Source organism: Sinohyriopsis cumingii, chromosome 1 (assembly GCF_028554795.1).
Source record: "Sinohyriopsis cumingii isolate HCF-2022 chromosome 1, ASM2855479v2, whole genome shotgun sequence".
Classification (NCBI taxonomy): Eukaryota; Metazoa; Mollusca; class Bivalvia; order Unionida; family Unionidae; genus Sinohyriopsis; species Sinohyriopsis cumingii.
The window spans coordinates 138,480,731-138,496,137 of record NC_142961.1 but is presented as its reverse complement, the minus strand read 5'-3'; the positions used below and the strand labels follow the sequence as shown (position 1 = coordinate 138,496,137).

Below are 15,407 nucleotides of genomic sequence, written 5' to 3'. Positions count from 1 at the left end.
GTGGATGGAATTACATCCCTTCTCCAGACAGACTATCTCCAATCCTCAAAGGCACCTTCTAGGTTAAGAACCCAGCTGGAGCAATGACTCTGTATGCCAAGACTTTATTTTAGGAAAAGGGAACATTAATCCACCTTCAAATCCTATGGAAGTACTCATGCCATGTCCCTAAGAAGATGCTAAATGACCAGGAATGGTAACCTGTTGTACTACAGTGATAGGTCTCACCAGGCTAAATGAACCTTCTGGATAAAAGATCCTTGAAGCAGAAGCTAGAGAAAGTTCAAACTGTCCTCCATCCCCCAGTCTGTGAAATGTCAATTTGGGAACAGTTTTGCTCTAATGCAATAATCGTTGTGACTGCTTAACTAGATGAGCCGAAACAAGCTAAGTTGATTTTGGGTTAATTTTCCATATGTAAAATAGTAAAAACATATGAGATCGCCCTAACTGCACTGGCTCAGTTCTTTACAGGTGCCATTTCAAAGTTCTCACCAGGTCCTACTGACAACCTTGAGTTGATAGGGTCCAGGCTAAAAATGGGTTTTGTCACACAACACTAATTTCTCACGAGTGGAAGCCTTTTGGCAAAATGAAAGTAGGTGTCATCATGAAAGACACTAAACTATGCATTTTGCTGTCTGCCACAGCTAATAAGATTAGGCAGCAGGTCCCATACAAGAGGTCAACCAATTAAGTTCCTGAGAGTGGTTCAAATAGTGCCTTATTCAGCACCCATGATAGAGTCCATTTTGGACACAGAGCCTGGGAATATTAAATCAAGATCTGATACACGATTGGAAAGGTCTTTGCTTTGAACTGTGTTGTCTTCTATGATGATGCAGTGTTACAGAGATTGTGGAATGGTAGATTTTTATCACAGTTTAATTTTTTCTCTTGAAACAGCCAATGTAGGAAGTTGGGAAATAGATTCCTAAAGCAGAGAAATGTGTTATCACTCACACCCTTGATTGAAAAGTCTCCACTTGCCCTCAAATGCTTTTAAAGTGGAGGGTGTTCTCAATGGAGGTCATCTAAGAGGAGATAGCATGCTGCTTGGCAGAAGTAGTAACCGAGGTGCATTCAGGACTTGGCACCAATCCTTATATCAAGAGGAGATTACTCTATCTCATTGCCATATATGTGGTCAGACAACATTTAACTCCCATAGCTTAACCATTTAGCCACGAAGGCTGGATGTTCAAGGTGGTGGTAGTACTCCTAAGGTATCATGATCGGGTAACATATTTGAGGACTGAATATGACGGTGCATTATAAATAAACAAATAATCCCCAAAGCGTTTTATCTTTATGAAGTTTGAATGTTCCAACTCTTGTACTTCAAATAAACTTCATCATATGGCACTGAGTTTCAAGTTGACATTGTAACATGTTTCTTCCTGTAAGCAGGTAAACATAGAACTAAACTCTGTAAAGATGAACACCAATTTTATATTAATCTTTGAACAGCTAAACAGGACAATCCACAAAATTTCTGGTGTGAAAAACTTCCAGAATGTTTTATATGTGCATCAATATGGATTTCATGTATATTAAGTAGAATTTATATACATTCACATGTCTGTGTACTGGCTAAGCATGCATGTGTGTGGGCATGTGAACACATGCGTGCGCGCACACACACACACACAGAGTCCAGGAACACTGAGACATTTTAAAAAGGGCCGTTTATTCAAGGATAAGTTGACTTTTCCACCAATGATGAGGCCTGCAATTGAACTATTCAGTTATAATTTGATTTGAAAAAATGGAACCGCTATGGTAGACCATCTCACCTGATTTTTGATGATCCACAAGAAAATATACAACCATTTTAAGTTATAAGATAAAAGAAGATGGATATATTACATTCAAAATTCAGCAACTGAACACTGGCAAAGATGAAAAAGATAGATATAAAATGGTTCTGTCCCATAAAGTTCCTTTTTTTATATGGCCATTCATATTGCTTCTCTCTATCTCTCTCTTTCACCACACACACACACACACACACACATGAATGGTCCAGAACAAAAGAGATTTGTACTAATCATAATCAGGAAATAGTGGAATGATAAACAATAATAAGTCTGATAATGATACATGTAAGCAACCAGCTGAAATGGCAGTATTTAAAAACAAATTGCTTTCAGGATTATTTTTAACTGAATTAAAATCTGGAGAGATTAAGAGGAAGACACAGAACTCGCTTAAGGAAAAAAAGAAAAGAAAACATATTTATATATAAAAATCTAAAATAATTAATACCCCTATGGAGGTTTGAACTGCTGACTGATGATTTAGTGAGTCATGCTCTATGCCTCCACATCACTTGTATGTCTTAAACCTTTGATGATAAGCAAATTATTATATATAGGTAATTTATTGCCATGTGGGGCTCTTTTGGGTATAGTCAATTATTCCTGTAAATTCTGTTATACCATTTTTAAACAAATATCTCATAACACAGCAATACAATCCCTTTCTTCAGCAAGTAGAGAAAATTCATAACACAGCAATCAACAAGTAGAGAAAATTCATAACACAGCAAACAACAAGTAGAGAAAATTCTTAACACAGCAATACAATCCCTTTCCTCAACAAGTAGAGAAAATTCATAACACAGCAATACAATCCCTTTCTTCAACAAGTAGAGAAAATTCATAACACAACATTACAATCCCTTTCTTCAACAAGTAGAGAAAATTCTTAACACGGCAATACAACCCCTTTCTTCAACAAGTAGAGAAAATTCTTAACACGGCAATACAATCCCTTTCCTCAACAAGTAGAGAAAATTCATGACACAGCAATATAATCCCTTTCTTCAACAAGTAGAGAAAATTCTTAACATCGCAATACAATCCCTTTCCTCAACAAGTAGAGAAAATCCATAACACAGCATTACAATCCCTTTCTTCAACAAGTAGAGAAAATTCTTAACACGGCAATACAACCCCTTTCTTCAACAAGTAGAGAAAATTCTTAACACAGCAATACAATCCCTTTCTTCAACAAGTAGAGAAAATTCATAACACAGCACTACAATCCCTTTCTTCAACAAGTACTTGTTTGATAGCTAAGCTGCACTGCTTTATTTCTGTTCTATTTTATCGTCAGCTGGAGACTGAAATCTAGTCTTCAGCATAGGATACTGTGAAGTCATGTAGTGAAGTAATTCAAAAAATTGTAAAGATGCATTGTATAATTAATTTTATTATCATTATCTTTTAGTAAAATAATAAGCTGCATGTTGTTGTTATTGTTTTTGTTGTTGTGGTGGGTTGACTTCCTTCATATCCCCATCTATATTTATCTTAACTTCATCCCAAACTTCACTGTTCAGGTGGCCTAGTGGTTAGAGCATCCTCCTCAGATGCTTGAGTTCGCAGGTTCGATCCCCGGCCGAGTCATACTAAAGACTTATAAAAATAGTACTAACAGCTGCCTCTCTAGGCACTCAGCAGTAAGAGGTTAGCTTTAGGACTGGTTGGCCTGGTGTCAGGATAATGCAACTGGGTAGGACATCATGCTATATGTCTGTGGCATGATGCCCCAGTGCAAGACATCACTATAAACTGTCACACTGTAGACATCATAGCGATATGACTGAAAATATTTTGAAGTTATGTTAAAAATCCAAATCACATATACATACACACTCACCCCAAACATCAGAGAATCAAAATGTCAACAAACACGATAGAAAATGGAAAATATAATACTAACAACAGGCAATATTTCGATGTGAATTTTGTTTTATAAAATAAAAGAGGAGAAAAAGGCATTTTGTGGTACTTTGTACTGGCATTGTGTTACCCATATGGTGAGGGACATAAGAGAAAATAACATATGCCCTCATTTGAGCTGTTAGTTTGTGAGGTCCTTTGAAGATGCAGAAAATATGGCAAAATTTGGGGGTTTTGATGAACATACAAACAACATTAAATGTTTATTTCATGGTTTCACTATACCATACAAGTCATATTGCAATAATGTTACAGTGAACATAGAGTCATTTTGCTATATGTCAAAATTACTGGATGCATTCAATGTAACAGAAACGTCAGTTTGGATGTAGTTAATACATGACCGTTGTAGAGATGTAAGGTACCAATGAACATTCATGCACTTAAATGTGATTTTTTTAAACATGGTTCAAATGCAGCAACCAAAACAATATTTTAGTAAAAGGTTGTTCAGACATACCTTTATAGCTGGTAAAAATATGATTTGGTTGCTGAATGTGGACCTTTTTAATGTATTAAAAATAGTTCAAATTTTAGCACAAAATAGGCATTTTACAGGCAAATGGGAATCATGAGCACGTGCCTATGATGTCATATCAAATAATTTTAAAAATCAATTCCAATTTTAAGTTTTAAATGTTGACACGATTTTGCTGCAATATTATCAGATCAAAAACATTTTTGAAATCCTGGGCAAAAAGAGGCCTCATAGGACCCACCCCTTTTTTAAAAGCATATCACATTAAAATATAAACTTCACCATTTACAAGACTTCTTTAAGTGAAATTTATTTCATAAGGTTGCCACCAGCATGCATTGGCAACATTTATGTTCACTGATACTATTATTGATTGAGAGAATAGATTTATTCAGAAAAATCTAACAATTATTTCTCATTCAAATTTTAGAATATCATCATGATAATACCAAATTTCTGCATACTCATTTTTAATGACAAAACCAGAGTAAGCTGGATTTTCATTGACCAATTTAGGTCATATTTTTATAAATGTTAAGCAAACAAAAGTCTATTTGTGGCCTTTTCTATTTAAACAAATGGCATCCACACTTGCCTTCCACATAATAAGCAGGTTTGCAAGTTATCCTGGCATGCTGAACAAGGGAGTGGTGTATATTAATAATTACCATAGATATTATTTTCACATCTTACATTGTATATTATCTAACTCCAATATATGCCAAGACTAATAGTGACTTAAAGGTGATTACTACATGCAGCAATGGCTGCCCACCACATTATGAGAGTACAAAGTACATGTAAAACCCATCATATTGTGATGCTCAGGGACCAAAGAATAACATTGTGATATAAGCTTGATCACGTAAAAATTTTTTTTGAAAAACTTCCCCATAGAAAATGTACATTGAAATTTCAATGTCATCAGTTTTAACTAATCTCTTGATCTTATATCATTTGTTTTGTTCACCAGGTTTCATCAGACATCAAATATGCTTCTGTTTTGAATGGTATACATGCCAATATGGCAGGAACGATGCACAGTGAAGTAAAGGCAACATTAAATGCAGTGCTGCAATTAAAAATCTGCTAGGGATATGAACAATTGGCTTTCCTGTAAGCATGTATTTAGGATGTTAAAAAGAGAGATCGCCTTAAATTATAAAATGGGAGCCAAACTGTCATTGTGTTATAAGCAGAATCGTATTATAATGAATCGTGTTATAATGGGTTTTGCCTGTTTTCTGGCTCAATAAATATAAATTTCTTTCACTATAAACCTCATTAATGAATCCGTAGTGTACTAGTTCATCAGCCAACCCTGTCGCTGTGTCATCCTGGGCTATATCACACTGTAGCTGACGGTTCATCCTGTCATCCATTCGAAGCAGCAGGTTCAGCTGGTACACAGATTGCTCTTCCTGATGCTGAATATGGCCAGAAATATTGGTAACCATTCTGGTCTCCACATCTAATGGGTCTGGTGTCTCGGACTTGACTGACTCAGCCAGCTCAGGGGTGATTGCTCGTGAACGAGCCTTTGGTGCTCGAGGCATTGAAAACACAGGAAAAGGATAAATGCCATTTCTAGAATAGACAGAACAATTAGATTAACATCAGTTTAAGATCTACTTAATATAGACCATGATCTGCCATCATGCACCCATAGATAAGGGTCTACATTGTTTGTTCTACTTAATAGTCCTATCAAACTACAAAAAAGCACTTTGCAGCAAAGCTTCATTTAAAAGTGAATATACAGTTAAACCTGTCAACATTGGCCACCCATGGGAAATGGCAGAACTGGCCTTAATACACATTAGACCTCTGTACATAGGTTCACCATCTTTAATTTATTTTTGAAGAAATATTATGCACTTATTATTATTATTATTATTATTATTATTATTTAATCAAGACTGCTCTATGTGCACTATTCAACAAAATCATTAAATATCCATATATGTTGTTTCACACAAGTTTACCATAACCTAATCACTTTAATCCATCCTAGAAATTAATTCCTCACAGACTTAAATAATTCACCAATCTTTGTTTGTTTTGTCCATTGTGACGAAAGAATTATTTCACTACTGAACTGCAGCTTACATATGACTTGGGACTGACTCGTTCATCAGCTAACTTGTGAAAGTTTACTTGGAAACAAATGTTCAAACTTTTAAAACAATTCTTGGATTAGCCAGTTGCTCAACTGATTCAGATCAAAAGACAGTCAAAATGTAATGAAAAGGAAATCAAAAGAAGCCACATATGGCTATTGTTTGTGACCCAATAACCGAAACAACAAAATGTACCAAGTGCAAAGCTCTGCTTAGGAGAAATGTTTAGTTTTTCCCATACATTTGTTTTTCTGGAAATATTGATGATTTTCATATCAAACTGTAGCATGACTTCAAAAAACTAGAAACAAACCGTGTCTACCTTGCTTTACACTATGATTCTGGTTGTTTACCAATGATGCCAACCAAAATTTTTAAAAAAATCTTTGATCTACATGTATATATCTTTGAATGTTCAACAAAAGAACATTTTGATGTGTTACATTACATTCTGAAGAAACATCATTTTAAGTTTATAAGTCAGTTTCTCATCATTGTATATCCAACAAGTAAAATGTACCCAGTTATACACTAGTCATAAATAAATGAAATTTGGTCAATCAGAACATTTCATTTTAAACTTACAAAAAAAAACAGAAAATACTTTGAGTTTCATGCTCATTTTAATTTTAGAAGTACAAATATTACAGTAACCAAAGCTTGGTTGACCAGAACAATGCCCACTAAAACTCTGATGATCAAACAGAAATACATATGTCTGATATAACAATTTTGTGTTGACACCCAGCAAGAAAAAAATGACACAAAATACTAGAAAAAAAGTTTATTTACCTACCTTACATCTTCTAAGAACTTTTCCAATTCTAGAGCTGGTACTTGTGAAAACCTGATTTAAAAAATTCAGAACATGAAAATGATACAACTTAACATGATACAGCTATAAACTGCGAGTGAGGGCACTAAATGTAAACTGTGAGTGAGGGCACTAAATGTAAACTGCGAGTGAGGGCACTAAATGTAAACTGTGAGTGAGGGCACTAAATGTAAACTGCGAGTGAGGGCACTAAAAGTAAACTGTGAGTGAGGGCACTAAATGTAAACTGTGAGTGAGGGCACTAAATGTAAACTGTAAGTGAGGGCACTAAATGCTATCACTACTGCAGCATAATTGATGGGGATGATGTACAAAGATGTAGCTAACCACACAACTTGTGTCTGTTGGGAGACTAACACCATAACACTCACATATCTAAAAAGTAATAAGGGCAAATTTATTTTTGAAGCTTTTTTATTATCTGAGTTTTCATATCTCAGAAAAACATCATGATCTGGATTGGTTTGGTGTTTTATGACACATCAACTCAGGCAGGTTATATAGTAGCAAGGCAACTGGAGTCAAATACTTTGGATTCTTTCGACGTTTTATGACACATCAACTCAGGCAGGTTATATATTATCAAAGCAACTGGAGTCAAATGCTTTGGTTTGCTTTGATGTTTTATGACACTCCAACTCTCAGGCAGGTTATATAATACCAAGGCAACTGGAGTCACATGCTTTGGTTTGGTTTGGTTTGGTTTGGTGTTTTATGACACATCAACTCAGGCTGGTTATATAGTACCAAGGCAACTTAAGTCAAATGCTTTGGATTGTTTTGGTGTTTTATGACACATCAACTCAGGCAGGTTATATAGCACCATGGCAACTGGAGTCACATGCTTTGGCTTGGTTTGGTTTGGTGTTTTATGGCACATCAACTCAGGCTGGTTATATAGTACCAAGGCAACTGAAGTAAAATGCTTTGGTTTGGTTTGGTGTTTTATGACACATCAACTCAGGCAGGTTATATAGTACCAAGGCAACTGAAGTCAAATGCTTTGGATTGCTTTGGTGTTTTATGACACATCAAGTCAGGCAGGTTATATAGTACCAATGCAACTGGAGTAAAATACTTTGCAAAAGGACATATCAAAGTAGTAGGATTCAAATCCAAAACCATTTGGTCATGTGTTTGGAACATGAGAGCTTTCCTCTTGCTCAATAGTATCAACCATGGCAGACAATCTTACCCTAAAGAAATCAATTATCTTCCATTCTTATATTCATAAAAATCTCTGCTGTTTATGCTCTATACAATTTTGTTTTGGCTGTTCAACAGATCAGTTTGATATACCCCTCTAGAAGACAATTTAATTGGAACCCCTAAATAGTTTCTGCAGAAACCACAGCAGATCTCAGTCATTCCAGATGCTTGTATTCGAATGCTAAATCTACCTTGTATAGTGTTATAAGTCTATACTTTTAAAATAAGTAACAGAAAAGAGTAGAGAGAACAAGCTTTTAAAAATTTAACAAATAGTTTATTTCCCTAGACTACAAAGTAAAAAAAAATAAGAAAAAAGAACTTACGCTACTGTGAATTAAATCCAAACTGTAATCCAAGAATTAAAAAACATAAGTCCTATCAATGAAAAGTTCTAAATGAATCATAGTTCAAATCCCTATGAAAACCCAAGATGGAAGGTGATAACATATGCAATAGTCAACATTGTACTGATGTGTCAACAATCTCTTATTGAATCACAGAATTTTTTTTCCTCCAGTTTTTTTTACTTCTGCATACATTCTGGTAAATATCTTTGTCCAAGAATTATCAGAACACTTTAGTATTTCCAGGGAAAACAATCAACTGAAATTCAAAAATTTGAAGAAAATAAAAATTCAGCCCCAAACTGGACACAACATAAAACAACCTGACTTCTCAAATGTTAAGGCATGACTGATAGAATTCTTATCATAACATCAGTTATAAGACTAACTAAAATGCAAAACAGATTCCCAGATGGGGATCAAGAGTTCATCCTTCTGGAAAAATACCAGTCTGTTTATCAATTGACACATGATTTATGTCACATAGTCCAGGTATGACCTTGACTCAACTTACTGATTCTTACTCTGAGAAAGATTTTTTTTAAAAATGTTGTTTATCAAAACTGTCACTGATTTTAAGGTCAGATACAATGTTTCTATTATTAGGCATTTACATTAATGAAATAACAAAAAAAACCTCATTCAAGTCAAACAGAACTGAACTTAATTTTAGAAAAAAAAAATCAAGTCCAGTGAACAATATTACATTAAAATAATATGTAATCGAGTAAAAAATATTTTTAAACTAACAGATAAACAATTAATTTAAATATATATAACAATAGCTTAATTGAGATCACTGGTAAAATCCACGACCAAGATTTAATTTGACCAACTGTTATTTTTAATTTTTGTCTTTAAAAAAAATAAAACAAAAATCAAAACATCATGCATTGGGTACAACAAAATGCATGAACCACAAAAAATTTGCGTGATAATTTCCCCATAGGTTTTGAGAAGCTTTGTGACTATCGATTATTTTGTGAGAAACCCACAATTGCACAGCCTGGCAGTATCTCTACACATGTCGCTCTCACAAAAGTACATAATATCTTTAGAGTGCCCCCTTCATAAGATGGTGAAAACCCCAATGTAATATGTTTTTTATTTAGATGTATTAGCAATAACAAGATCTTAATGATGGCAACTATGGTGGCCATATTGGATATCAGATTGGCAACATTTTTATTTAGGACAGACTAGACTTAACAATTCTTCAGGTGAAACTCCCATGTTAATATTACATTTTGTTCAGGAAAGACAGCAATAAAATTTTCACCATTTTCATTTAGAACCAACTAGGAATCATTAGAAGTCCTTCAGTGACAACCCTATGCTAATGTGACTATCCATTCTGGAGGGATAGTTACACAAATATTTTCAAGATGGTCACTCTGGCAACCATACCGGACAGCACATCAGCAACATTTTCATATCTGAACAAATGGATATCGTAAGAAGTCTTCTGGTGAAAACACCACATCAATATGACTGTCGACTCTGAAAGAGTTGATTTTAGAGATGGCCACAATGGCCATAAGGCAGCTATACTGGACATCAAACCAGCCCCATTTTCACCGAGGACCAACTATATATCATAGAAAGTCTTTCAGTCAAAATGCATGGTAATATGAGCATCCATAAAGGAGGAGTAACAATAACAAGAGTTCAAAATGGCACCATTTTCATTTCAGAGTAATTAGTCTTCATAACAATTGGCCTTGTTGTGAAAAGTTCATGTCAATTTGAACAAAAACTTCTTTGTTTTATACATATATAAAGGGAAGCAACTCTTATATGTTAACTCCCCTTCTACCCAATAGCCAGGCACCATTATGTACAAGTTTTTACTTGAGCGAAACCTTAAAGGATATTCAAACTGAATTGCAAGAGAGGGTGGGAGATTATATGTAATGTGATCTGGTAAGTTTTACTGGAGAAACATTAATTTACTAAAGAACTTGTTTTCTCTGTCAAAGCTATTACCTGATCACATTATATCAGAATCCTGATCACATTAGAATATTCATGAGGAGGAGACGAGGATCAAACTTAGACAAGTAATATCATAAATTGCAAGTTATGTAAGATAGCTGCTCCAGCAACAGACAGGAGGAGGGGAAGGATGGATCACACTTAGACAAGTTTGGCAATGTAAGAACCCAGGAGAGGTTCCATTTGTTAATAAATTGAGTGAGCACGGTTTGCATATATCAAAATTGGACCACAAGTGAGATTACCTTTTGCAGACAAAATTATCTCTTTCATAAGTCTGAATGTATATGAAATCATAGAACACTATACCATGATTGTGATATGGGTTAGCTTCTTGCCTTCAATGAGAAAGAGAAAGAAGTTTGCCATCGGGCAATGGGTGCTGAGTGTGGTGTCATGTCATGCATTACCAGTAATTGACAACACATGATTTCCCTTGTCTGTCCTCTAAGTGGACCATCTTCAGCTGTTGCGATCCCCTCTGTGATTGAAGCCCCAAGCTCCTTTTCAATATGGACATCCACAAATGGAGCCAGGAGTGAAGGATTGTTATAATATTGCTTCTGTAGGGTTTAACGCCATTTTTCAGCATAAGATAGGCTATACATGGCGGCTAGTATAAATGTTGGAGGAAGAACTCGGGAAAACCCCGGAAAGAACCACCAACCCATGAGAAGCTAGTGGCAAGCTTTCTCACTTACCCACATTGGCCAAACCTGAGACCTGAACCCACGCAGACAGAGATGAGATGGCAATGATCCATAACAGTGAGCGCTTTAGACCACTCGTCTTTCCAGGAGTGAAGCAAAAGTTCCTTTGGACATTGGTAGATTATGGTGATCTCGACTGCCTGAGAAGAGTGGAAGTCACTATGGCTTGTTAGGCTAGAAATAAAGCCGATCACTGATCCAAGGTGTTTCATCTTAGTGGGGCAATCAGAGCTTTTGCAGTCTGTGCTCTTTATAAGTAATTTCATAATCAAAACTGATGGAGAGAAGGTGTATGCACACATTACCTGACAACCAATTAAAAGAGAGTGTAAGAAACTTCTTCACCTAAACAAAATCTTGTTTGAACTAAACTTTTGCATTAGTTAATATGTACTAAGTGTTCCATTTCTATAAAGACAAAATGATGAGAAGGGATAAGGTCTGGCTTGTCTGCATTGGTTACCTACTTTAAACTGTGAATGTGGGAAGTAAGGTAATGGTCTTGTAGTATGTCATCCAGGAATGCTGCCTTCTCCATGGAGGACATCCTGAACTGGGATATGAATTTGGTCTAACACCTTAATGAATGTCCAACTTTAACTTCTTGGTTAATGTCTTCTCCAATACATTAATGAGTCTTTCAATGCATTTAGGAGGAACAAGCCACGCTGATGCATGTTATGATTTCTGTATCGTGATGAATCAAAATTTTGAGATAGGACAAGGTCTGACTTCTCAACATTGATTATCCACTACATAATGAGGGAAGTTAGGTTGTTCATGTCTTGAACCAAAAATCAAACTTAATCACACGGGAACATCACCAGCACTTTGGCTGGCATACCGAACTCTTATTAAAGGAATAAGGGCTTAGATTGTAGCCATATGAATTGGTATATGGAAGTACACATTAGACAGGTCAAGATTCATTGCATACTCATCATGTCTCTATCATAGGTTTCAACTGTCATTGGACTTCATGACCAGAAATGTTCTGGAGTTCAAGCCCCATATGTGCAGTTTTCGTACTATCTACACCATCTTTTACAAATAGAAAACCTAAATCTTGTGCAAAAAAAAAACCTTCATGAGATTGCTTCGGAGTTCCTTCATGAAGGATGACAAATGTGGTGGAGGTTTTTGGATAACAAAATCTTGAAAGCCTTTGACACGGTTTGCATAACCCATATTTTCTGAGAAAAGTTGGTACAAATCTGATAAACAGGGACTAGTGATAGTATATATCACTGACGATCAATGGAACAGCTAGGGAAGTGTGTGTGTGTGTGTGTGTGTGTGATTTGGATTTTTAACATAGCTTTAACAATTTTTCAGTCATATCGCTACGATGTCTGTAGTGTGGCAGTTTATAGTGATGTCTAGCACTGGGGCATCATGCTGCAGACATGTAGCATGATGTATGACCCAGTCACATTATCTGACACCAGGTCAACCAGTCCTAACACTAACCTCTTAATGCTGAGCGCCAAGCGAGGCAGCTGTTAGTACCATTTCTGTAAGTCTTTGGTATGACTAGGGGATTGAACCCACGACCTTACGCATCCAAGGCGGACACTCTAACCACTAGGCCACCAGAGCAGTTAGCTAGGGAAGGAGAAACTATGAGACAATACGCCATCACTGAGAAATGTCACTGCCAATTCCCTGGGAACAATCATCCTTTTTCTTGTATGTTCCCTAACAGGGTCATGCTGAGATAGGAGAGTGTACTTAAAGTTAAAGGGTATCTCTTGTGCCTCATGCTTTCTCAACTCCTTAATGCCCGATCAGAAGTGGAAAACCAAATGGGAGGGAGCGGATATAAAAATAGCAACAATCATTAATAGCCTTATTGGCTAGAAAAAAAGATTGTCAAATGCACAATGTCCAGTAAGGAGGAAGTGACACAACATACCTGACTATCTCTGAAGTGACAGCTATATTTAATGACATTTTGGCATCATTTATACAATGTTAAAACAACCCTAATGCCTGGAAGCTTTTTGTGAAATATGGTCACCTTCTGTTCAAGAGTTTTGGGGAAGTAATTTTAAACATTTTCTCTGTTCAGTAACATCATCAATATTATATGGTGAACAATCACCATTAAATGACTTTATGCCATGATGCTTTCTCTCAAATTTGGTCAAATTCTAATGAGCAGTTTTGGGGGATGAGACATTTAAGTTTTTTTGGTAAAATAATTTATGGCAATTTGGCATCATTTGCAAAAACTTGAAAGTCCTTTATGGCAGAATGCTTTCTGTCCAATCTGTCATATCAGCATTTTTTATGAAAAATTCATTTAAAGAGCTTCTCTAAAATAATGGCATCCATATTTGATGGTAGGTCAAGGTCATTTTTATCTTAGTCATATATGCAAAGAGAAAAAGGGCTTCTTTATGATACAGATTATTCACCATATTTAGCTACATATAAAGTACATCCAACTGCAATCTATGGAAGCTAATATTATGATTGATCTGTCACTTTTAATGAAATGTTCAATTAATCAATTTCAATAACTTGATCAGTTTTGATCAATATTCTTAGCCAAAAAGATTACAAATTAGCAGCTGTGGCAGCCATATTGGATATAAAGATTGGCACCATTGTCATTTATGAAATAAACCACATACCTTTAGAACACTTTTGGTGAAAATACCCTTGCTGATATGACCTTCCATTCAGGAGAATTAGTGTTGAGATTTACAATATGTTCATTGTGGCAGCTATATTTGAGGTCATATCAGCACCATTTTCATTCAGTGACAACTAATATCATAATCAGTCTTCTGGTGAAAACCCCATGTCAATAAGACCTACCGTTTAGAAGGATTACAAATAACAAGATTATCAAGATGGCTGCCATGGTGGCCCTACTGGATACCAGATTGGCACAATTTTCATTTCATACCAACTTGATATGACAAGTGTCTTTCAGCGAGAACCCAATGCTGATGTAACTTTCCATCTAGGAGGAGTAGCATTATGATATTCACCATAGTGGCTATATTGGATATCAGATGAACACAATTTTTATTTGAGACCAACTACATATCACAAGAAGTCTTCTGGTCATATTCATATGACTTTCCCAATCTGATTAAAATCAGAACTCTGCTGTCCTACGTGAAGATCTGACAACAACTGCTTAAGGGTCATGTTCTGGTGATCTCTGAATTGGTCAATGGAAATGCAGCTTTCCATCCTTGCCATCTCTTACATGGACCACATCACAAATGAAGAAGTGCATAACACCATCAAGCGCGAAGTAGGCCAATATGAGGACCTCCTCACCACCTTCAAAAAGAGAAAGTTGAAATGGTATGGCCATGTCATCAGAGCCAACAGTCTATCCACAACAGTCCTGCAGGGCAGCATCCAGGGTGGCAGAAGGAGAGGTAGACAGAGAAAAAAGTGGACTAACAACATCACAGAATGGACCAGGAAAAGGTTTGCGGAGACACAGGCATTGGCACATGATCGAGACAAGTGGAGGGAACTGGTCAGATGTTCAGCAGCACAGTGCCTCGATGACCACACTAGGTCATGTGACTGATGATGATGATGATGATGATGATCTATTAAGTGATAGAACCATGTTGATCCATTCAGTGAAAGAACCATGTTGATCTATTTAGTGATAGACCCATGTTGATCTATTCAGTGATAGAACCATGTTGATCTATTCAGTGACAGACCCTGTTGATCTATTCAGTCAAAGAACCATGTTGATCCATTTAGTGACAGACCCATGTTGATCTATTCAGTGATAGAACCATGTTGATCCATTCAGTGAAAGACCCATGTTGATCTATTCAGTGATAGACCCATGTTGATCTATTCAGTGAAAGACCCATGTTGATCCATTCAGTGAAAGACCCATGTTGTTCTATTCAGTGAAAGACCCATGTTGATCCATTCAGTGACAGACCCTGTTGATCTATTCAGTCAAAGAACC

The 15,407-nt window shown here is 36.0% G+C and overlaps 1 protein-coding gene across 1 annotated transcript in view; it reads right to left on the bottom strand.

The window, feature by feature from the left end:
* Positions 1-15,407, bottom strand: part of LOC149807941 (nuclear receptor-binding protein-like) — an 85,734-nt gene that overhangs the window by 14,740 nt on the left and 55,587 nt on the right. The window contains exons 12-13 of the mRNA XM_089972198.1: positions 7,144-7,194; positions 5,508-5,814 (exon numbers count right to left, since the gene is read on the bottom strand). Coding sequence (XP_089828324.1) covers positions 5,508-5,814; positions 7,144-7,194 — 358 coding nt within the window. The remainder of the gene's footprint in view (positions 1-5,507; positions 5,815-7,143; positions 7,195-15,407) is intronic.